We start from the raw sequence: 23394 nt of genomic DNA, 5'->3' as shown, positions 1-23394 counted from the left end.
AAAAAGTGAAGTCACTCTTACCTATTAATAGTCTGGACTTTGTGCCATGTAAGCTTAGACTCCAATTTTCTGTGAGCAAGAGCAATAACTCGGAAGCCCTGCTTAGTGTATTCTTCCAGGACACACTCAAAGTCAACAGGAACTTTAAAAAGGTCAAGTTTAGAGTTATTAAAATTAGTCATATTACAGCTGAGCAACACAAGAAATAAAAATAATTTTTTCCTTTACCTGTTTCCTGCTTACACAAGCTGGCAATCACTTCAGGGGCACCTTTCATGTAAGCATCCATCCTCTTCTCCCCTAGAACTCTCGCTATTACACACATACGTTGCAAAACTGAAGAAAATGGAAACTGGCGCACAATTCCAATCTCGTAACCGGTCTGTGTCATACAAGAAGGAAGGAAGAAAAGGGTTACATCCACATACATTCTAAGAAAAGAGGTATGTACTTAACTGAAAAGGCATACTTACCGATAGCTCAAACAATTCCTAAAAAAAGAGGAAAATATATTTATTGTAAATATTAATATTTTAAAGTATTTTTTCAGCTACAAACTATTTCAACGTAAATCAGTAAATTAATCTACACAGCATTCTCAATATAAAGTCACGTTGTATTTGCAGTGGATTTCATAAAAGCTGAATATGAATATACTGCACCTGTTTAGTATCCCTTAAGTGAGACACAGGAGAACTTTAGAGCTTGACTTCTTGATCAGAATTTGCAAGACCTTTCACAGTTCAACATGTGTCTGTTTAGCTTATGTGATTAAAGTACTATCGTATTTCAAAATGAGACCATGATATTAAGTATACCCCAAAAAAATCACGTAATAAGTTTCAAGAATCACAGGATGTTAGGGGTTGGAATGGACCTCGAAAGATCATCCAGTCCAACCCCCCTGCCAGAGCAGAACCACCTAGAGCAGATCACACAGGAACGCGTCCAGGTGGGTTTTGAATGTCTCCAGAGAACATTCCCATGTCAACTACTGCACAGTAATTACTGCTGTGCACGTACACCGAGTTCTGAACAATAAAAGACGCTTATCCTACTATAGGATAGATATAGACAGAGCAACCAACTTGCTATACCCTCCTGCTACCCTTCTCTCTGATAACCTGGATATACAGTCACATACTTAACCTGGATATATAGTCACATACTTAAATTTCCCCCCCTGAAGTATTAAAAAAATACTTCAAAATGCAGATAGAAGAAATTTTTATATCTGCCAAGTACATTTTCTTTTTGACTCTTTTTAATTTAATTACAGCATACACCTCTAAGGTAAAACAGTGGCAAGAATTCAGTGCCATGCAGTGACATTAATGAACAATTATTTTAAATGAAACCGCAGGTGAACATACCTAAGCACTTCATTAGCACAGTAAGAATTTGATAATGACGTTAATATCAAAATGAGGAAGCTCAAAAAGCATTACAGCACTTTATAACCAGTCCGTAAGGGTAACAACGCTGACAATCAGTCTGCTCACCCTGGAAGTGGCATATACTGACCACTACTCCCAACAATGGTTTAAACATGTCTTCTCTATCTTTGTCACCAAAACCCACACAGTTTTGATCCTGTTTGAATTGTATCAGCTAGAATCACAGCATATGTTCAAATGTATTTGTTTAACATGGATTACTTTAACTCATAAAAATTCAAAGCAATTCTTTTACCATTTCTTGATTTGTTGCTTGCTTGCATTCTGTGAAAAGTTGTTTTGAAGGTCGAACCACTGTTGGCATGATTCGATTATGAAGGGCTGTTTCCTCTTCAGTTGCTTCTTCTAAAATCTGTATTAAAAACAATCAACTAATTTATACATTCATTAACTTTGATTTTCTCAAAATGTAATTTTCAGAAAAAAAAAAGCAGACTTGGAAGTCAGCCCAAGGTGCAATGATCTTTCTAAACAAGATTTCCTGTGAGAATTAAGCGTGTTAATTTAGCAGTTAAGATCCACTTAGCTATTTTACATGTCTATTATACGCATTGAAACCTTGCCAGACACAGTATCAGAAAGCAGTGAATTAGCTCTTCGGATTCTTTCAGTTCTATGAATTGTTGCACAGAACACATTTTAGGAACATTTTCATATGAAGACTTCCTTTGACACATTGTCAAAAGCCCACTGTTTTTACAGTTACAGCTTGAAACAGCATATAATGGCTTATCTTGTATGTAACAGCACAGGAAAGTTCAGATTACTGATCTTAAAAACGTTGCTTCTCTTGAAACAAGCAGACACTTACCCATCCTATTGCTTCAAACATCTTCAAATCAAGCGGATCCCCAGAAAGCACCCCTTCAATTTTTGTAAGGGAGTGACAAGTTGCCATGCAAGCAACAAACTCAGACTTCAGCAAGCTCTCACTGCAAGCCCTCTCTTCCGGCAAAAGGAAACTAAAACAATGAAGCAGTAATATACTTAGCACTATAATTATTTATTATGAGCCAATTCAAAAAAGATTTGTTTAGATTAACAGATGAAAATTGACTACACAAGTCCCTTCACTTGTATTTTCACACATCACAGAAAACAGATTAAGACTCTGGGCTGGAATCTTCAGGAACAGTCACAACTTCCGTCTGTCAAAAACTCTGTGTTAATTCACTGTCTAGTTTGACTTCTCATATAGAGCCCTCATCACTTTGTATGTAACCCAATTAGCTAAGCTAATTCATTTCAGCAGCCCGAGAAGTCATCACTTGGGAGGCCAGGATTAAGGATGCTATACTTGAACTGCATCATTTCTGCAGTATGAATCTAATGAGGTCTCAAACTAATTAAATCCACCTGAGCCTCGTGAGAGAGTTATTAACTTTCACTACACCTAAACCGTATGTTCAGTTGCATTCTTACAGCTCATTACAGAAATTCAAACATGTACGAGCTCAGACTGAATTTTCTAGTCTATTCTGCTGAAGCTGTTAAAGCACAACTAAGTATCATATTTGCTGTCAGCTCTGAGCTCGTCCTTACCGAGCATTTTCCACCCGTTGAATTCCCCAAAGATCCAAGCCATCCTCAGTAAGTGTGCCAGTCTGCAAAATAAACCAAGGGGCATGGCATGAAGAAAAAGCCTTCAGAAACAAGTTACCCTCAGCCAAAGCAAAAATTAACAGCTAATTAAAGAAGTTACACCTGAACAACATTTTATTTTGTTTTCACTTAAAAATCAAGACTTCAGGACAGGATACACAGTATGTCCCTAAGTTCCAGCTCTGTTAAATAACTTAAAAAGCCATTCAAAGCAATCATGCCCCTCCTTGTAGACTGGACAAATGAAACAGACCCTTAAAATCCAAAGATGATAGCTCAACATCTCTATATTCAGGGGTTGGGGGCAACAGAAAATAGGTAGTAAACACTTAGTACTAAACTCTCCTTTCTTACATAGCTAAAACTGTAATTAGAATATATTTACAAAGGAAATAATAGTGTGGGTACTTAAGACTGTAGATAAAATCTAAGGAGGAAAGAAAATTTTATGTAAGAATTAGCTAAAAGCAAAGTATTCTGGCTAGTGGCATTGCTGTCTTTCACTCATGTAACAACAAAATATGCTGGTTTGGCTTTTACTAAAATAAATGAAAATGAGAAACAAGTCTGTCCTCAAACTTCAACTTTCTAGAAGCTTGTGTACTAAATAAAACTCTTAACAGACCCCCCAACTCTCACATATCTGGAGTGCCAGTATTAAGTTAGGACTTGGGAGTCCTGAGATAAGAAAGCAGCTCTGTATTATAACAACTTTTTAGAGCAGACTAAATTAAACGAGTTAACAGGTGGTAAACGCTGAATACCTGGAAGCTAACAGGACAAAAATGATCTTTTACAAAAGTAATGAATTTTCCTGCAGTTGCTAGACTATACGAATTCCCATTTATAATATAATGCCACTCCAGGTGGCAACACAAAGTTTCAAAATTCACCTAACCTTATCAAAACAGACAAGATTCAGCTGGCCACAAATATTTATCCTTTGTGGGCTGATGCAGAAAATGCCAAGTTTTTTCAGCCTTCTTTGTGCATAAACAATGCCAGCAGTCATGGCAGCAGGGAGTGCTGGAGGCACCGTGATAGTGATAATGTCAAGAGACTCTATGATGATGGTATGAGCTGGAACCTGCAATAAAGGTCAAAGTTAATGAACAAGAACTCCTCTTAAAAATTTACTATCCCACTGAAGTGTTACATCACTGTTATCAAAAGCAAAATCCACACATTGCTTTCCCCAGCACAGCATGTTCTGGATTGCCCAGAAACCTAGCATAATCTTCACCCGCCATCAGCAACCATGATAATCCAGTCCTAAATTATCCACAACCCATATCTTCAAGTTTTCACTTTTTCCCCTGCAAATATATTACTTTAAAACAGTAACCGAATAATGCAAAAATTTGAGAGGAAAAAAAAAATTAGTTATCAGTTACCAATTTCTTGGTAAGGATTTTTTTGCCTGCAGCATATGCTCTAGTTGTGCTGTATCCTACTTCTTCCAACTGGATATCAGTCAGATGGTAATCTTACATATAATAAAGATAAAAGTCTAGTAATTGGGTCAATAGAAATTGAGGTAAACTCAAATTTCACTGTAATATATTCAAATTCTGCTTCTCTAATAAGCTTGGTTCTCAGTAAGCTTGTCTCTCTTGTTCCATTGATACAAAATAGAGAAAAGAAATTTTCACTTAAAATCAAATTGGTTTTCATCATCTGAAGTGTGTTGGAAATCATGATCAACCCTTCTCTAAAATAAGGCAGTTCCAGAACAAAAATGAAAACATACCTCGTTTAAGATGCTATTGACAACCGTGTAAAGAAACCCAATGCCTGCCACCACTACCAGAGACAGGAGAAACAAATAGGCATCTCTGTAGAGTTTAAAATCAGTTGGCTTTGGATACAGTATGGAACGAACAAGCTGTCCTTTAGCAGTACTAAAGCCTATAAATGAAAAGGAGTTACATTACTAAAAGTACAAACAAGAGCAAAGATATTCAAATTATTAAAAACCTCAACCAAACCCTTAAGCTACTCATTTCATTAAGACTGTTTCTCAATATACAGTAACAGATGTTTTGCAATACTGTAATTAAGGTGCTTCAAAAACATACGCACACATCATACTAAGTGCTGCTCTCCTACAGCAAGGACATGCAGCTGACGCAAACAAACCCCTCATCTACAGCAGCAGTAAACCCTCAAATGGTTTGGCCTGGAAGTGTTTGCTGCACTGCATTTTGTCCCTCACAGTGTGGAGCTAGTGGGTATATTTATTAGTTGTCTAATTAAGCCAGTCCTTGCAAAAAGAAAATTAAGTTATTCACAGAGTCCAATCTTAAGCACTTAAATGGCAAGTCTCCGTTAGCTCCCCTGACAGACAGAAAGACTCAGAAAAAACTGCAGCGCACCGTCACCTTTCAGAGAAATCCACCTCTTGATCGCATTTTGACACCTAAACTGGGAGACGAGACTTCTAAGGGTCTCAGAGTCAGACAACCAATAGATAGTCTGAGATCCTCCTTGAACCTTTGCCTCAACATGTGAAGAGGCCAACACCAGTGCCCAATTTTGAATGCCCAAAATATTTTGTATCTGCTCAGACTTCAAAGTCTATTACTACAACCTCAATATCAATGTCAGGTCTCCTGGCATTAGTGACACCTCCTCGACAGCTTCTCAGTCTGCAAGCCAGCATAGCAAAGACTAAGCTCTCCACGCTGGTATCTGGCATAAGAGATTCCACCAGGCACAATGCAGCTATTGCATCAGTTTTAAAGACGATGAGTTCACCACAAGAGGAACAAGACGTGAAGCCTCCAGGCTTTGAATGTGCTACTGCAAAATACAAGCCATGGGCTTGTACATCAGTATGCACTCGAGTATTTAGTCATGAACACTTTGTAACTTGACACAGCAGTCAAAAAAAAAAAAAATCAGAACTACTTCTCTTTTTTCTTTTTTTAACAATGGTTTTGCAGAGTGTTCTGTAGCCACATAGGCTAGAACACACCAGGGTAAAACAATAAATGAAAACCTCATGTGATGTCTTGAGAACACACTGGACATACAGATCACTTCAGTGAACATTTCTGTTCTCTAAAAAAAAATTACCAGTTTTGAATTCTTTACAGTTACCATAGGAGCCACAATGCTACACACACTAACATAGCCATGAACGGAGTTTTGGAAGCAAAAAGAATACTACATTTTGTTCATCATTATTTTATGTGTATTTCAGCTGTAATAGCAAACATTTCATGTTAAAGCCTTAACTCCGAAGAGTACTGTGAGTACAGTCCCAGCAGATCAATTTTATATCCTGATTCATGAAAAGATTAAAACTACATGTCTTTGCACACAACCATATGGAGTTCTACTCTCCTAGAAATCTTTTAAGGACTAAATTTTCTAGCATCTTCAATTTTGTGGCATTCTCCTCCCTCAGATAAAGGAATTTTTACTTGTATCTCACTAGGTAAGAATTACTTTAGTTCTTACTATCAGACATCTTAGGAGCAAGACGCTACAAGTGCTGTGACATCTATCGAGTTCCGTAGACTGGGCAATTCCTTACTTGCCTAACAGCCATCCCTGTACACCAGACAGGAGAACAGAGAGGATTTTATATCTCCCTTTCCTCCTCTCTCTCTATATATAGACATATCAGGAAAAGTGCACTTGTCCATACGTAAAATCTGAACAAGTTCCACAGAGCTAAGTTCGTCGTGTTTAAAACACTGGAGCTAACTCTGACCTGCCACAGGCAAAGAGCAGATTAAAAAAATTACTTCAGATGTCAGGGCAGTAAGACTCAGTGTGTTGGAAGCAATTACAGCTCTCCTTGTTAAGAGTTCCAGACTATGGTTTCAGACCTCAAAAAAAAAAAAAGCATCATCCTTCCCACAGAGTAGAAGAAGTAAGTCTTCAGCCGTTCATTTCTGTTGCTGTTTTGGACCACCTATCTGTATATACGCATCAGGCTGGGCACACAAAATTTCTTATTTAAGGAAACAAAAGAAGTTGAGCTGGATATTGTTAAAGAGGAGATGTGTTCAAGGGAAGGGAAATGCTTTTCCTCAAAAAAAAGACTATTAAAAGCCTCTAGAAAGACATTAAGGAATTTAATTAAAAAATCAGAACATTTACTGCTAAAACAGACTAACAGAAGGTAAGGCAAAGAGAAGACACCAGAGGAAGAAGAGGATAATTAAGATGAAGTTACTTGGAAAAGTTGCTTCAGGTAGTATTCTAGCCAATGCAGTTAAATTTATTCTATCCAGTCCTACTGTAGCTCGGATTATATCTTACATTCATCTATTTTGTGGTGGTTTTCTTAGCATCATCTTTGTAAAGCAGAATACCACAACTAGGTCTCTGTGCAATTGTTTTTAATAGAACATCTGTATTTTCTAAACCCAAACCTTTAACATATTAGTATGAATAAGCAGTTCTGCAGAAAGGGCTAGATTGAACACATTTTTTTAAGCAAATGTTACGTGCTTTGACAAAACTATGGGCAAAGAAAAACATGTGACACTGCCAATAACCCCACTAAAACAAGCCATTCCCCGCTACCCACCCAATCTGACGGTATGCCATGCCTTTTCAGAGAGGCATGTGTAGTTCAACCAACACACTGTAAAAGACATCTATCTAAAGGACTAGAAAATGCATTCAGGTAAGTTTTAAATGTATGCAAAAGACTGATTCACTTTCTTGCTTGCCAACCGGTACTCTCCAGACTATTATCTAGTTCTATTATTATTGTAAAATATTTAGCAAATTATTTGGGGTATACTTGTTTATCCAAGCTTAGCAACATTCAACACAATACTCCAAAGTATCAGTTCACATACACCTACAAAAGCAAGTAGCACATTAACAAGTGATAAACTTAACAATAGATACCTGTTCTCACTACTAGAGCTTTGACCAATTCTCCAGTATAAAAACGGGTTTGAATGACATTGGTTCCACAGAACAAAGTATGTCGTTTATGCACTTCTGGGCTGTATATTTCATCTCCCATTGCTTTTGGATGTTCTGAAGGGTTTGGTAGATTAATCTTTGTGACAGGAACACTTTCACCTTAAATGAATAAAGAGTCTCTAAGCAAGATCAAATAATAGACATTTCCTTCATGATCAAGTAGAACAATATAATCTCACTTCATCAGCACAGAAGCAGACTTACGGAAGTAGTCATCTTCCTTTCAACACGTTATTATGTGGTGTTTCACCAGATTCCTTATCCAAACCCTATTTAACCCTATTCATTATTCACCAGTACAGCTTTTGTGCCTCTTACTTCAAATCAGATAGGTGTAAAATACAGTTCATTGAAAGAAAACAGGACAAGTTTCCTCCTGCGGCAAGGCATCACCCCACCTTTACCCAGAAAAACTACAAGCTGAAGAAAGGTATTCTCGGCTCCTTTGGTGACTGAGTACACTCAAGCTAGGGCTGCAATCAATTTTTATCTGTTGCTAGCAGCAAGAGGCCCAAGTATATTCAATGAATTGAACACGATAACACATAATCTCTGAGCTACAATTTTCTAAACACTGCCACTTTGGACAGATTATCCTAGGAATAATAAAAAGCCCATCCTATTCACTGAAGCTGTCCTTCAAACACATCAGGTCCCTGGTTTTAGAGTATGCAGGCATAACTTGAGATAATTTCTGCTTTTAAATACACCAAAACATTCTACTCACTACCTTCATTCTTGGAAGCAGCTAAAAAGTTTGGGTAAACATTTTCTGAAGAAACATTCTGCGGAACTCAATCTGTGCTGAGAACACCAAGACAAGAGGCAGGAAGACAAACTATGAAGAACAAAGCTTTTCAACAAGAAACCATTGCTCATTTTTGGAATTGCCAAGCAGTACAAGGTAGCTGATGCAGATAAGCAGAACACAAGTACATAAGTGTACGTAGCAGCATATGTACTTGCAAGAACATACACATTTCAAGCAAAACAAACATATCCACCTCCGCTAGAACACACTGCAAGTTAAGCACGCACACAGGTATAAATTAATATTTAGCTACGCGAACCTGGTAAGTTTACTTTACCTGTTAACATACTTTCATTTACAATGCAAGTACCACTGAGAAGTACTGCATCACAGGGCATAATTGTCCCATTAGATGGAATCAGCATGATATCTCCAGGCACGAGGTCGGTGGAAAGGATTTCTTCTATTTCTGAGTGTTAAAACACAAACAGGTTTACCTGAAAATCACCACCATCTACAAAACCTGACAGAGATCCTCACAGCCAAGATCCAGGCAGTGACAATTAAGATTAAACTCCATTTTATTAATGGCATTATGAAAAGTTTTTGAGAAGATACAGAAAAAGCCATTGATAAAACAAATTCCACCACAAGTTAAACTCCAAAGCACATGGATACAGCTCACTGTAACAAATGAAAGGAATCAAGCTTGTACAAAAGATATTAACAATTAACTACAGTATAACTTCAGTATAAAGGCACACATCCAACACAAATGTGTGTCTTACAAAACAGCATCACACACCACAACCTAACCATCTTCAACTACTGTGGTATACAAATGAGCAAAAGTCCAGAAATTAATTTAGAGCCCCTGCTGGGTAATAAATTGTAACAGAAACCTAACACATGCACGTCTTTAAGCCAAGAAAGAAACTACTACAGCAGTTGTAGATAATGAGAAACAGGAATAGCACAAGCACCTAATCTAGAACAAACCTGATATTCTCTGAATATACCACATAGAAGAATAATCCTGAACAGATGATTATCATATCTAAACTCCACTTTGCAACTTCTCCTTTTCCCATGCAATTTTACTAAGAAATGCACGCATTTCAAGCTGACCAAAGAAAGAACAGACACACACCAACTTCACACTCACACTTAATGAGCAATTTAAACTCAACCTTCCAAACCACCTGTGACGTTTACCTTGGTTTCCTCTGCAGACAGAAACCCTGACAATGCTGTGAGCTGCTACCATGTCATGTAACATAACATATTGCTGCAAATGGGAGAAAACAGTTCATTATTCAAAAGCACAGCTTGTCATCTTCTAAACACACATTCTATCTCCACAAGTAGAAGTGATGAGATACTTTACTAACAATCTTTTACAACAAAATGTGACTCAGAACATTGCTTTGAACATAGTTTAGGAAACTTATGGGCAAATAATGTTTCAGTGCATCAACACGTACATGTTCCTATTTCTAACAGCACTCTGGAAGCAAATACACACTGCCATGCAAAATGTTATAAAAACATTTGGTCATTAACATACATAAGTTAAAACTGCAGTAGTTGGATGAACTTCGATTACAGTAAGAGGGTTTCTTTGTTTCTGGTCTGGATTCAGAGATTGCAATTAAGGATAATTACTATGATTTCCATCAGCTACAGCTAAGTCTACAGAGAAAAATGCACCACCAATTTAACAATCCACATTTGGCTGGTGCTCAATTCCGTTGGACTTTTTCAAACAGAAGGAAACAATGCAAGATGGAATCACTACTGTCAATACAACTTGGTACATAAACTTACGTCTGGGTTTTATTTAAGTGAGGCAGTGTCTCTGTTACCCGAGATCAACCTACTGATTCAACAGCATGGAAAGTCAGAAGAGAAGGGTCTCAAAGAGAACTGTAAATCCAAATCCTTTCAGCTCAAAGAGGGAAAACCCATAATAATATTCCAGCTGTATTTCTATGAAAAATTCTCAAACATTTGTCAGCAATCTCACATCAAAATAAAGCCATCAGCAAAAAGCTGAAAAGACGCACCTGTTTTCTTTGAACTTACCTTTCTAATGGTGTAGAGTGAGCTAACAATGGATATTACAGACATGATCACAATTGCTAATGCATAGTAGTGATATTCATCAGTGATCCACAATATCACACTGAACAACTGAAAAATGTAAAAAGGGTTGAGAACCTAGAAGAGTGACAGAACATTAGCGTTACACCACAAGGTCACACACATTCTCCATCAGAAAAGAGTAAGAATCATCCCCCTCCTCCATGAAGGAGATAAACCTTTCAGTTCTTATACATGATTTTTGCCTGTTTTGCCGAACTGATCCCTCTTTTCACTACTTCCTCAACCCCTCAAAAGCACAGTTCTCAGTGAAATAATACACAAATACATACTTCTAAGACTGTGTGCATTTTCCCCCTACATCTCAAAGTAAAATGACAGTAACATCTTATGCACCTTAAGTTACAACTTTTAAATTAATTTGGATGCTATTATCTATTTCTTATTAATAAATGCACCAACACCTCAAGTTCTTATTCTGTTAGTTCAGGTTGTAGAGTTTCTTTGTTAAAGAGTTTCCATCATGCATTATTTTATCACATGGATAACAAGTCAATTATTCAAATCCACTCAATACAAGGAAAATGGAACAAATCCAACAAAAGTATATGCAAGAACACATTTGATTTGATGCCTATGTGGTAATGTATAATTTCTGGACTGAAAATGGAGAATACAATTGGTCGGTTTATGTTTGAAATGAGTAACAAAACTAAATGAGATGCATAACCTCTCAAAGAATTCTGACACGTTTTCTAACGTCCTTGCTAATGCACCAGGTTGTGAACTCTGAACAGCTTACAGCTAAGGCCTCTTAAGTTTGAAGAGCTCCAAAATAAAGGTCCATGTCATTTTGCTTTACAGTGCTGGGCTCTGGGGAAAAGTCTCTGGTTTACATTATTATTATTTGAAGACCAGTCCAACAGTCATTGTACTTACAGCAACTTTTCATTATATACTCTTTTTTTCTTTTTTTTTTGACAAATAAAGGATCTTACCTCCTTAATCAGAAGCTTAAAAATGGAAGGCACTTTCACAGCAATTTCATTTACTCCATAGAATGCTTTTCTGGATCAAAGGAAAATATCAAAAGACAGTTAACATTTTTATTAGAAATCTTATTATCTTCAAAGTAATTCCATTAACATGAGAAAGTATAAAATATTACTTATTCTGTGGCCCCTTTCATTTATCATATTGTTTCAAAAGGTGTTCCTCAGAAAGCATTTACCCAGTGACATGTTCCAATACAAAGACAATTATTTTATACTTCAATTTAAACTGTAACTTCATTTTTAGATTCTTTCATAATAAGATTTCCCTGTAAACTGTGTAGAGGTCCAATGTTATTAAACATGTCATTCTAGAAGCCAACGTGGGGTTCTCATAAACTTAAATTCAAACAAGCGAACCTTACTCTGCAGTAAGACACTGTTTTCATGGTTCTATATCTTAGTTTTATCCTTAGCATGGAGAAATACAAACCATGAAAGGGGGGGGGCAAGAAACTAACCTCTGCTGGGAGGTGAGCTGGTTAAATGATATTGCCATGAAGAAGCCCTTACAGGATGCTCTTAAGGAAAAGGCTTTTATTGTAGGAAAAGACACAAATTGACAGAAAATGGACCGATGAGCAAGCAGATGTTTCCATATTTTAAATTCTAAGAAGGTCTCATTTGCAAAAAAAAGAGTCAGGAATGCAACAGTTTGCATTGTATATCAATAAAGTAGAACATCAACAATGAAGTACATATCTACATTTTTACAATATATATTCCAGCTTGCTGTTCACACTTGAGAACTAAGAAATCCCCGAACCATTAAAGTTACACTTTAAAGGTTTTTCCGACACTAAGAAGTTCTCTACCTATGCAATTCAGCTGTGTCCCTGGACAGGCATACTTACACTGTTAGTCTAAAAGGGCATGTTAAAAAATGAGGCGCTTTTTTTTTTTTCCCCCCTCAGTTACTTCATCTCAACCATAGTTAAAAGAAAAAGTGGGGATGCATTTACCCCCAACCAACCAGAGACAGAACCATGCAAGCTACAGGACACACCTGTGATACTAACTAAGCTTTTAAAATTGAAGCCAAAGTCCCAAGACCTATGAAGTTTCAGCCTGATCCTCCTAAAATAAGAAATTAGTTACAGTTTAGGCCAGGTTTGCTGCTTCCTGGCATCCAATATTCCTTATTAGCCATCTAGCACATTATCCCCTCTCTCACAATGTCCACTAGCCAAGGATGGGCAAGAAAACAAGAAGCAGCAGAGCGATCTCCCTCAGTGTTCCCTTCAAGCCTTCAACAATGTGCAGCTTGAGACAAATGAGCATCTTTCCAGTAAAGAACTCTCGATGGACTTTTCCACTGGGAATCACTCTATTTGCCTCTGAACCCATACACGCCTTTCAACAATGACAATACTTTATGGTAACACTTATATCACTCAGAGGCGAGTTATGTGGAAAAAATAAATCCTTTGTTTTATATCAACAGCCAAATTTCACCGTATACCTGTCAATACCGTTGACAACGTAACTACTTGCTGTTCTTCCCGTACACTCATTTTATTTCAAAATGTTAAGTGTAAATACAATTTCAGAAATATATCCTGAATTATGTTAAGCAATAGTTCTGATTCCCACAGCGTAGTTTGAGAAAAGTAAATCAACACAATATTGAAGTCTAGTTCCTACCCATCACATAGGTAAGAAAAACAAGAATTTCACACAACTAACAGCCTTCTTTGACGGAAATGTAAGAGCCTGTCTGTAAACACCAACCACTCAATTGTCTTTGAGTTTTGGTAGCACTTTGAGCACAGGTAATAGAACCAAAACAATTCTTCCCTCAAATACCGTAATACTACCTGTAATCATGCATTCCCTTTGTCAGTCCCATGCTGTGTTCGTTATGAATTGAAGAACAGAATGTAGACTCATCTAGACCTCTAAGTAAAGGAAAAAAGTCAATGAGTTATTTAAGAAACCTGACATTTAAAATGATGTATTCAGTAACTCGAGAGCTGTGTCTTTCCCAAGAGTTACACTGCATTATAAAAGAGCAAAGTCTATGGATTAATGAATTTCCAGCTATTTTTGCACAACTGCAGGTACCAACGAGATGTTAAAAGTAGTCCTCTTGTTGACACGTCTTACTCTGTAGGATAGTTGTGTCTATTTCAATCAAAATGGAGATACATTTGAAAAATGAAGTAAAATACTAGCACAACTAGTATTCAAAGACCTCTAAAAAGAAAAAGTGAGCAAGTTTTATAAAACATTATTTAAAATAAATATGGATTAATATTTCTTCAAATGATCTTAATTTGTCTCTAAGAATTCATGGAAGCATTTTAGAAACTAATCAATTTATCAAATGGATCTCTACTGAAGTTATTTTGCAGCATCTTGCTATCAAAATTTTACCCATGACTAGGTAAAGTACAGTCTATATTTTATCACTGGAAGACTCATCTTCACAGGACTCTTCTACATGCTGTGAAAGCAAATGCTGTAATTTAGAAGATCTGCAGATAAGCAAGCACACCTGAAACATCATTATGCTTACAGCTATGGGATAATTTCCACTACCAGACTCAGTAAATCAGACATATAATGCCCATTATCTGGGTATTTTCTAGTGGACATACTTAGTGCGCAGGAAAATATCATTACCTTCCAAAAGGCTTTCACAAGTGACATGACAAAACCAGCACGATCCAATACAAGTCTTTTTTATACTAGATTTCTGTTAAGTTATCTACTAAAAAGGATTCAGAGTTGTCCCAGTGAAGAAAAATACTCTATTGTCCATATATAGTATCAATTATTTCGATTCTCTAGAACACAGGGAAAACTTTAAACATCCTCACTATTGCAAGGGTTAGGTCCATGTTTCTGCCAACTTCTCATAAAAGAACAGAAGGTGAAAATGTTCTTGTGTTAATCTGGCCACAGATTTACAGGTTTTCCCTACAATTTTTCAAGCTCAAGAATTTTATAATCATGGGTTTTAGATGAATAAATATACAATTCTCTGTCAGTAACTGTGCCTTTCCTCCCGTTCTATCCCAAATGTTTCAACTTTTTTTCTCCTGCACAAGGAGGAACGTAACAGTGGGTTTAAGGAGGGCCCCTAAAACTAAGCGCTTTAAACGCAAATACGCATACCTATGTGCGTAATGTCCATGCAAAGACAAAGCCTCTAGAAGGACGCTATCTGCTTTTTACAGTACTGTCACAGTACTGAACTCCCAGGGCATTTAAAAAAAAAAAAAATCCCTGTGTGCATACAGTTTATCACATAAAGCTCTCATCAACTCACTCAGAGATTCAGTTGACACCAGCTAAAACAAAACAGACATACAAGGTCAAAGTTGCATCCTCTTTGGCTATGTGACCAAGTCTGATTTAGTTTAAGAACAATTACACTTACGCTTCCTGTGATTAAAACAGTGATCATAATACTACGTTATTATAAAAAGAACAATGATATGAAACTCAAGCTCTCATAACCAAATTAGTTGCCCAAGAAATCTTACTTTGTCTTCCTTCTGTATTGTGCTAAGCCTTTAATTATGTAATCAAACTGTTCTGTCTCTGTATACTTGCATAATTAACTGCACAGAGTGAATCTGTCTTCATGACTCAGCATTGCGCATAGATCACAACTACAACTATGTTGCTTGCCTTATGGATTTTACTACAAAGCCTTCAGTCTCATATACCATCTCTTCACAAATATTAACTCTATTCTCTAGCGTGTTCTTAGGTAATATCTATTTCTGGGTTTTACATAAACTGAAGAGCAGATTAAGAAAAAGTTATCTTGATGAAGGGCAAATTTTTAAAGACTTCCTTTTCAGAATATTTATCATCCATAAGTTCAGCTATTATTTTGCAGGAGGTCTCTAGTACTTCACTACATGAACATACCTAATACAGTTTACAAAAAAGTTAGAGCAAACTCTCATTCTTACTTGCCCTTGTGCAAAAAAGACTTAGTACTCTGCCAGTATCGGGTATGTCTCAGATCCAGCTGTTTCTCCTCTGTATTATCCAATTGCTAAATACTGGTGTCCAGCTGAGCTACAGTATCTGACTAAACAAGTAGTCAAGCTCAGTCGTTGCTAATACATCAAATAAATGAAAGTTTGGCATATCAGCAAGAATGTGATTGAATAAATGCTCACATAACTTCACAGGCATATCTGAGATTTTTTCCGGGGCTTATAAATTGGCTGAGTTATCACAAGAACATCAAAAGACACAGTCAAACAGCCAACAAATGCCAAGTTTCAAGTCACTGCTTTAATGCTAAGGAACAACATTTTTTTTCCAAACACGTGGAGTCGTATGATTTTTTTCCCATAGCTGTTCTTAGCATAAAAGTATAGTTTTGAGGGTTTTTAACCTCATCTGTGGGAAATACTCCCTTTGAACAGTTTGAATTGGCAACACTATAAGCATGAAAACAGTACCCTGTAATGCAAAATGACAAGTGTCACTACCTGCAGCACTGTAATTCATGGGAGGCTTAACATAAAAAATGCATACAAAGCTTTTAATTATTTACACATGAACTGAGACACTTCCACCCTCCCAGAGGGGAAGTGCTCAGTTTTGCAGTTGCTTGTATTATGATCACTTCTTTAAATTGTTGTCATTGCTGATAACTTTCCATACTATTCACACACATTTTTTTCTAAAACATAAGGAACATTTGCGGAGTGTTTCTTCTTATGGAAATTTTGGCTATTTTTCTTTCCTTCAGTCATTGGCCATTAACTTTTTCTCGGTGTTGGGCTTGGACTTTTCCACATGACTGTTCAATGCAATGAACATTGATTTAAGTTAAAAAGAGGTTATATTTCTGATCTGAACTTCCTATTTTAACAAGCGGTTGTCAAAAGCAGAGAAGCCTGTGTTCATTTAACTCGTTAACACTATGAGAAGGCCTTATCAGTAGCATCAAAAAAGCCAACTTTCTTCTTCAACCCTAACGTCACGCAACAGTCCTGCTGGATAAAAGAAAATAGAGCACATCACATTCCGTGAGCACAGATAGTACTGCTCACCTACAAGACATTTTCCATCAATGAGAGACCTGTTTTTGTTACTAAAGAGTAACAAAAGAGGGACCAAATTCAGCTCAACTGGACTAAAATGTAGCAGCAGGCATACACAAAGGTAAGCAACAAGGTATTCAGTGAATTCCCCTCTTCCTCTATAGATACTCTTTTTGAGTCTAGCTCAGCAGCAATGCAAAAACCAGAAGAGTTACTCCATCAGAAGGAAAGGTTTTAAGAGTTTATAGATGGAAAACTACTGTCTATAAACAGATGATCTGATTCTCAAGCAACACTCCAAGAACAGGCAAAAAGCCTGCAGTGGCCTGCAGCCTGTCACCCTATACAAATCATGCCTGATAAAGGTAGATTAAACAAATACCTTCCTTCCAAAGTCACACCAAGTTAAAATCTCCCTGCTCTCACTATGGTTCAGACAAAGACTGAATGAGCTAAAACAGCTGGTCAGAATACAATATCAATTTTCACCATGTTTTTAGGCACACTATTATATTTTTTAAAAAAATGCAGTTTGAAGCACAACACAAAAGAGAAAAGTATTCTTACCGTACAACATCGAAACTTTGAACTGAATCATTCCAGAAATACTTCACGCTGTGATGTGTGAAATAACGAATCTGCAAGGGCAACACACATAGATATTAAACCAGCATCACTAAATACCTTTCTTCTGACTGACTTTATTATGAACAGTGATAGACAGTGAACTTAGAACATCACTGAAAAATGAAGTTTTCTTCCAAAAATAATCTTTCAAGCATTCCACAATTTCCAGTAACAGGTTATTGAGGAAAAGACTTGTGTTCCACCCAAAGAATTGAGTTAGCCTTTTAAAAGTAGCAGCTCACATCTACTGTATTGTGTGTTTACTCCAGATACTACCTGAGATATTTTGAAAATTAGCAAGTGTAGTATTGCAGGTTTACTTACAGGCAAATATTTTTTCAAATCATTTTTATTTTCTTCTGCAGCAGATTCACAGAAATGAACAGCATGGCCATTTGAAACCTTGTGTACAATAGGGTTAGGATTCTGTAAAGGATTGGCTCCCAAAGAAGGCATAATGCGAACCTTTGCACAAAACCATATCTTGAATTCATCCTTAAAAAGAGGGAAAAAAATGAATTGGTTGAAACAGCATTTAAACACCATTTTATTACAACAGTTGTAGCAAAATGTGTCAACAGCAGATGACATTAGCGGAGCCCATACATAATTACAGAAGATATCCTCATTAGTATCAGCTACCTTAAGATTACATTTTCTTTCCACAGTTCTAAAAACTTATTTTTTGCACTGAAAGATTTATTTTTAAGAAGTCTAGGTACTTTTAGTTTTAACATCTTCAGCCCTTCACAATTATGCAGATAATGGAGTTGTTTTGTAGTGGGAGGAACTATGGGATTCCTATGCATTCAGCTGCCCCCACCCTGCAACTTCCAACAACTGAGGACTTCACACAAGATCATAACCAAGGACTGTACACAGCAACTGTGCAGGAAGAAAATCACTTGAAATCAAACACCATCTGGATTCAAATGTATGCTTGCTGAACAAAGGAGGAAAAACCTGAAAACGATGTTATCAGGTTATATGAACAAGGTATCTGTTCTGTAACTTTTGATGACAATTCATGTATTTAGTTCTTAAAATCCAAAAGCAAAGACTTTAGTTTTGCTGTGCCCTCTGCAAACAGCTACCAGTCTTCCCATACGGGCAGCAAAGCCACGGACAGTACCAAGCAGCACAGTTCCGTGGTGCTGTAAAACACGATCACGTCTACATTGCAGGCAAGGATCTGTGCAGTTTAGCATGCAGCAAGAGGGATGCGAAAGAACCGCAAGCCGAGAGAAGCGCACCGTCCTGCAGACTTACAGTTGTTCTCAGCAGAACCACTTCACAGTCTTTAAGCGTAGTCCTTTTGCATGTTGCTTTCACACGCCACTGAGGCATCCAGTAGAGGAGAAGGAGAAGAAAGCCACCAGAACAGATCACTCCCACAGTAACTAGCACCAACTTCCAGCGACACAGATCATAGCCATAGATCTCCTGCACGGAAACAGAGAAATAAATAACAAATGACGACCCTCTTAATTACTCTGGCTCAGAAAGCCAACATTAATTGTTCATTAAGTGTGGTATTTAAAGCAAACCAAATTTCAAAGCCATTTTCTCCTTTCTCTTTTCTGGGCGAAGGAAAGATTTTAAAAACTTAATACATGATGGAGTGGCAACAAAAAGGAACACTGTTTTGCTTGGTCAGGAATACAAACATCAGTAAAAGCCTGACAAAGGCAGAACATCCACACTGTTTAAAACATTTCATTGCAGGACCTGCCTCCTCTCTGTACTGCTCCCTGAGGACTGAGGTTGCAACACCACCTGCGTTAACTCTCAGTGAACAACCGAATTTTTGACCATGACACAGCACAAGTGGGCAAAGCATTTAAGAGCAAAAGCATTATGTGGTTTTGTCAAATGCTGATTTTACCACATTAGCATCTGATTAGCCAGCATGCATAGTTTTGAATTACTAGTGCTAGCTGAATTTCATACTTTCTAAACAAGACTGTAAATATATTTATCAAACACTACTTTTTTTTTAGTAGAGAAACTGGCTCATTCTGCCTACCATTTAACAAGAAAGGCTACTGTGAAACATTAGAAACTGCAAGCCACACTGTCAAGGTTCTGTAACTTGCACCCACTGGAAAAAACCTCTTCTCTCATCAAAAAAAACCCCACAAACTTGGTCAAAGGCAAGTACCAACTTAACTTGACGACAGCCAGGAACTGAAAATAATTCCATGACTTACTAGATGCTGTGTTACATTCCTGAGTTTCACATTACATCATTAGATTATATTTCCTGCTGTAAAATAGCAATGAAGTTTCCCATCGAGTACCACCCACATTGTTCATATTGACACCAACTTTTTGCACATTTTTTTGTACTTTTCACTAAACAGTATTAAAAATTGTTTAAATTCCTTTCCTAAGAAAAGGCTTTTCAGCAAGTTTGTTTTGAAGCATTCTCAGCTGACAAAAAGCAGAGACAAAACCCATTCTCTGTTACCCCCAAAACACTGGGGCCAGTATTCACTCCTTACCAAAAAAAACAGGTGAGTGAAAGATAGCAGGAGAGGTCAATGCTTCTTTGGGGCAAAACAAAATTATTTCCCCTGAAAAGCATTTATTTTAATGATCAGACCACAAGCACCTCAGTTTCATTTTTTATTGTAAGGTGTATTTGCCTACTCTCCACATTAGAACTGGTCTAGTGAAGAGCAGATTTCCCAAGCAGCATGCACAAAGAAGAAGGACTTCAATTCAGGAATCTACCTTTTTTAAAAACAAAAATCCCTATATATCCCAAATAGTTTCTGCTGTCTCTAGAACAGGCTAGAAATTTAGAGATCAGCTGCCACTATTTTTCTGTCAAAGCTAACTGCTGCATCTTCCAGGATAAATGATAAGAGAGATCATTGCTCCAGCAGGAAGCAAAGCTTATGTGCTACCAAACAACCATAAAACTGCTTTTCATGCTTTAGGGAGTGGGTCTTATCTGCATAAATATGAATATGCAAGAATATGTAGAGTACAGTCAGATTACAGAGCATTAACCTGTTTTAAATGACAAGAAAAAAGCTGCAGGATTTGAAGGGGTAAAAAAAAAAGAAAAAAAAAAAAGACCCACATGACCCACTTTGTTTCCATTTTCCTTTAAAAAAAGGTTGTTAAGTACCTAAATCTTATCTATTGGACTACTGACCTCAATGTAGTCAACCCAGCACCTTTACAAAGGCTTTCAACAAAAACTGCTAAACTGATTTAAACTGAGACAGTCCACTTCCTGATGTAATATTCCCCATTTACAGAGAAACCCATGAAAATATGTTTCTTTCACTACATAAAAATAGATTAATAGAATTCATTACCATTTCATCTTCCTCTGCTTTATTGACAAATTTCTTTTCTTCTTTCTCCATGTTTAGTATGATATGGAACTTCTCAACTTGAGATATGGAAGACCTTTAACAACAAAAGAATTAAAAATTGAAGTGACATTACCAATTTTATACCTAAGTATTAGGTTGTTTTGAGTTATTTTCTGTAAGTGCTTACACATAGAACACACTGACAACATATTAATATAGATCTTAAATTTGCACTGTTACTAATTTACAGTAGTAATGACCCAAGGAGCTCTAGTAAAGCTTCAAGATCGAACACTGGATGAATACAAGTGAAACACTGCAGAAACAGTAGGCTTTGAAGGAGAGAAAAGAGCTTGTACCAATTTAACTTGGTTACACACATGCAGCAAGCAGTTTTTGGTACATTCTACAAACTAAATAATGGAAACGCAAATTAGATCTGTAAAAAAAGCTTAAAAGTAGGTCAAGATTACACAGTTCTATCATTCTATATGTAATAGCTCCAATCAGATGCTTTCAGAAGCCAAGCTTATCCTTCAAGAGGAAAGGCACTGTACCCCTGAGATGTGCATTTCTCATCTGAGCAAAAAATAAGTGCATGATAAAAAAGTTTAGTCCCCAGTTTGATATTTCTAAATGAAGACACATTTAATGGTCAGTCAGTCTTCTCCCTTCTTTCCAATTCTTCTACCATTCCACTTGTATCAATGGGCTCATTTCTTATTCTAAATCTCTCATAGTTGCAAATCTTGAGCAGTGCTTCGAGGATAGATTACAATCACAAGTTACATGAATAGGGAAAGGCATGAAAAAATACGAAGCTGCTTGAGATGAACACAATGCACACAGATCGCTGTTCCAACAGAGAACTACAAAGAAAAGGTTACAACATGCTGAGGCTTATCAGAAGTTTCAACATCACACAAAGAAAATCAAAGATACCAAGTCGAAAAACTATTTTTTTTAAATTAAAACTGCACCTAACCCACATTTGGGCACCCCTGTACATGCTAATTGTATACAATTTGTAACTAATCCACCCATGTCGCATTTCCACAGGACCACCTACCATAGTTAAAAACCAGAGTAGCCGGTGCTCACCCGCCAAGAAACGCATCATTCTCTCTGCACTGACATTGTACAGCCTTTGATTTTATTTACTGCACATACATAAATCTCTCAGAAGACAGAATTTAGTACCACAGCATATATGCAGTCCTCAAGTATTAAGGATTCAGTCATAGCATAAGTAGTTATTGTAATTTTTCAGACAGAAGGATGTTACCAAAAAAAAAAAAAAAAATCAAGGTGAAAGCCATCCACTTAACTTCATCTCAGCTGTCCACTGAGGACTAGGATGCCACTATTTAAAATACTTAGTATTAGGCAGCATTATGATAAAAGCACAACCATTACCAAGTTCTTGGCTGGCATTAACTCCCCAACATTTTCGTAAATCAAATCACCAGACTCCAAGTGGGATCCTCTCAAAGCCGGCCCCTGGATCCATGCACTTACAGCAGCAATGCCAACTTCAAAAGGTCCTTCCTCCCTACTCCTGCAGTTTATCAACATCATCACAGCCTCATGTGTTTTCTGCAAGCTACCACCTCCTTTCCAATTAAGCCAACAAAGCAGGAACCCAACAGAAAAGGTTTCTTTTGCTGCTCATATCTGGGTCTCCTCAGAAATCTGCTCCCACTGCCAAACAAGGTCCAGGTGGAAGAAACACACACTCGAAGCAATGAACTGCATCACAGCACAAGGCACAGTCACAGGTGAAAGAACTCAGCACCTCATAAACTGAATGCTTGATACAGTTGGTATTTTGTCCTGTATGGAAGGAATACGATTTGCTAACAACTGTCTCCTAATAGAAACACCAGTTCACACACTCCTTACTTTAAGCTGAAAATTTTCTATTACTATCCAATACTGAATTATCCCTTTCTTACTGCAGATTAATTTGGAAATTAAGTCAAAAGATGTGTACCACTGATACTTCCTTATCTGTTACACAATTCATGCAAGTTCCAAAACACATTTTTGTTCAAACCGCCACTTTTCTTCACTAAAGAGCTTTTTATCCTGGGAAATCAATTAAAATCTGTCCTAAACCTACCCAGGATTGCTAAGAAAGCTCCTGAGAACAATCTTTGGATTATTAACTTCAAACAAATTTATGTACACCATACAAATCACATTTTCAATCACAAAGTCATGCAGCCAGAAAAAGTTTTACAGAATTATACTTCTAATAGAGTTCACAGGCCCATGACAGAATTACCAGATCTGTCATACTTGAACTAGTTTGCTCTTAAATAAACATGCATTTCCCCACTGTAGTGTACTGCAACATCAAAAACAGTGCCTTCAGGCAAAACTGCAGCCTTGATGAACGTACCTAGCAACAACTGTACTTGATACAGAAAAGCTCCAGGTGGCAAAATAAATGCAAACAGCTTCAAGATCAATAAATCTCGACTTAGATTTCCA

General features: G+C 37.1%; 1 protein-coding gene across 1 annotated transcript in view; it reads right to left on the bottom strand.

Moving 5' to 3' along the window:
* Positions 1-20985, bottom strand: part of ATP13A3 (ATPase 13A3) — a 35950-nt gene extending 14965 nt beyond the window's left edge. Inside the window, exons 1-18 of the mRNA XM_086468693.1 lie at positions 20899-20985; positions 18836-19009; positions 17891-18061; positions 17507-17577; positions 13739-13819; positions 11868-11937; positions 10852-10986; positions 9982-10054; positions 9104-9235; positions 7935-8114; positions 4810-4967; positions 3958-4146; positions 3000-3061; positions 2269-2419; positions 1693-1809; positions 474-491; positions 229-382; positions 22-142 (exon numbers count right to left, since the gene is read on the bottom strand). Of these exons, the coding sequence (XP_086324819.1) occupies positions 22-142; positions 229-382; positions 474-491; positions 1693-1809; positions 2269-2419; positions 3000-3061; positions 3958-4146; positions 4810-4967; positions 7935-8114; positions 9104-9235; positions 9982-10054; positions 10852-10986; positions 11868-11937; positions 13739-13819; positions 17507-17577; positions 17891-18061; positions 18836-19009; positions 20899-20949 (2108 nt within the window). The 5' untranslated portion in view covers positions 20950-20985. The remainder of the gene's footprint in view (positions 1-21; positions 143-228; positions 383-473; positions 492-1692; positions 1810-2268; positions 2420-2999; positions 3062-3957; positions 4147-4809; positions 4968-7934; positions 8115-9103; positions 9236-9981; positions 10055-10851; positions 10987-11867; positions 11938-13738; positions 13820-17506; positions 17578-17890; positions 18062-18835; positions 19010-20898) is intronic.
* Positions 20986-23394: the final 2409 nt, after the last annotated feature.

The sequence above is a fragment of the Leptosomus discolor genome, chromosome 7 (assembly GCF_034619465.1).
Source record: "Leptosomus discolor isolate bLepDis1 chromosome 7, bLepDis1.hap2, whole genome shotgun sequence".
NCBI classification, from domain to species: domain Eukaryota; kingdom Metazoa; phylum Chordata; class Aves; order Leptosomiformes; family Leptosomidae; genus Leptosomus; species Leptosomus discolor.
The sequence above is the reverse complement of the archived record's forward strand: the minus strand, read 5'-3'. Positions and strand labels throughout refer to the sequence as shown.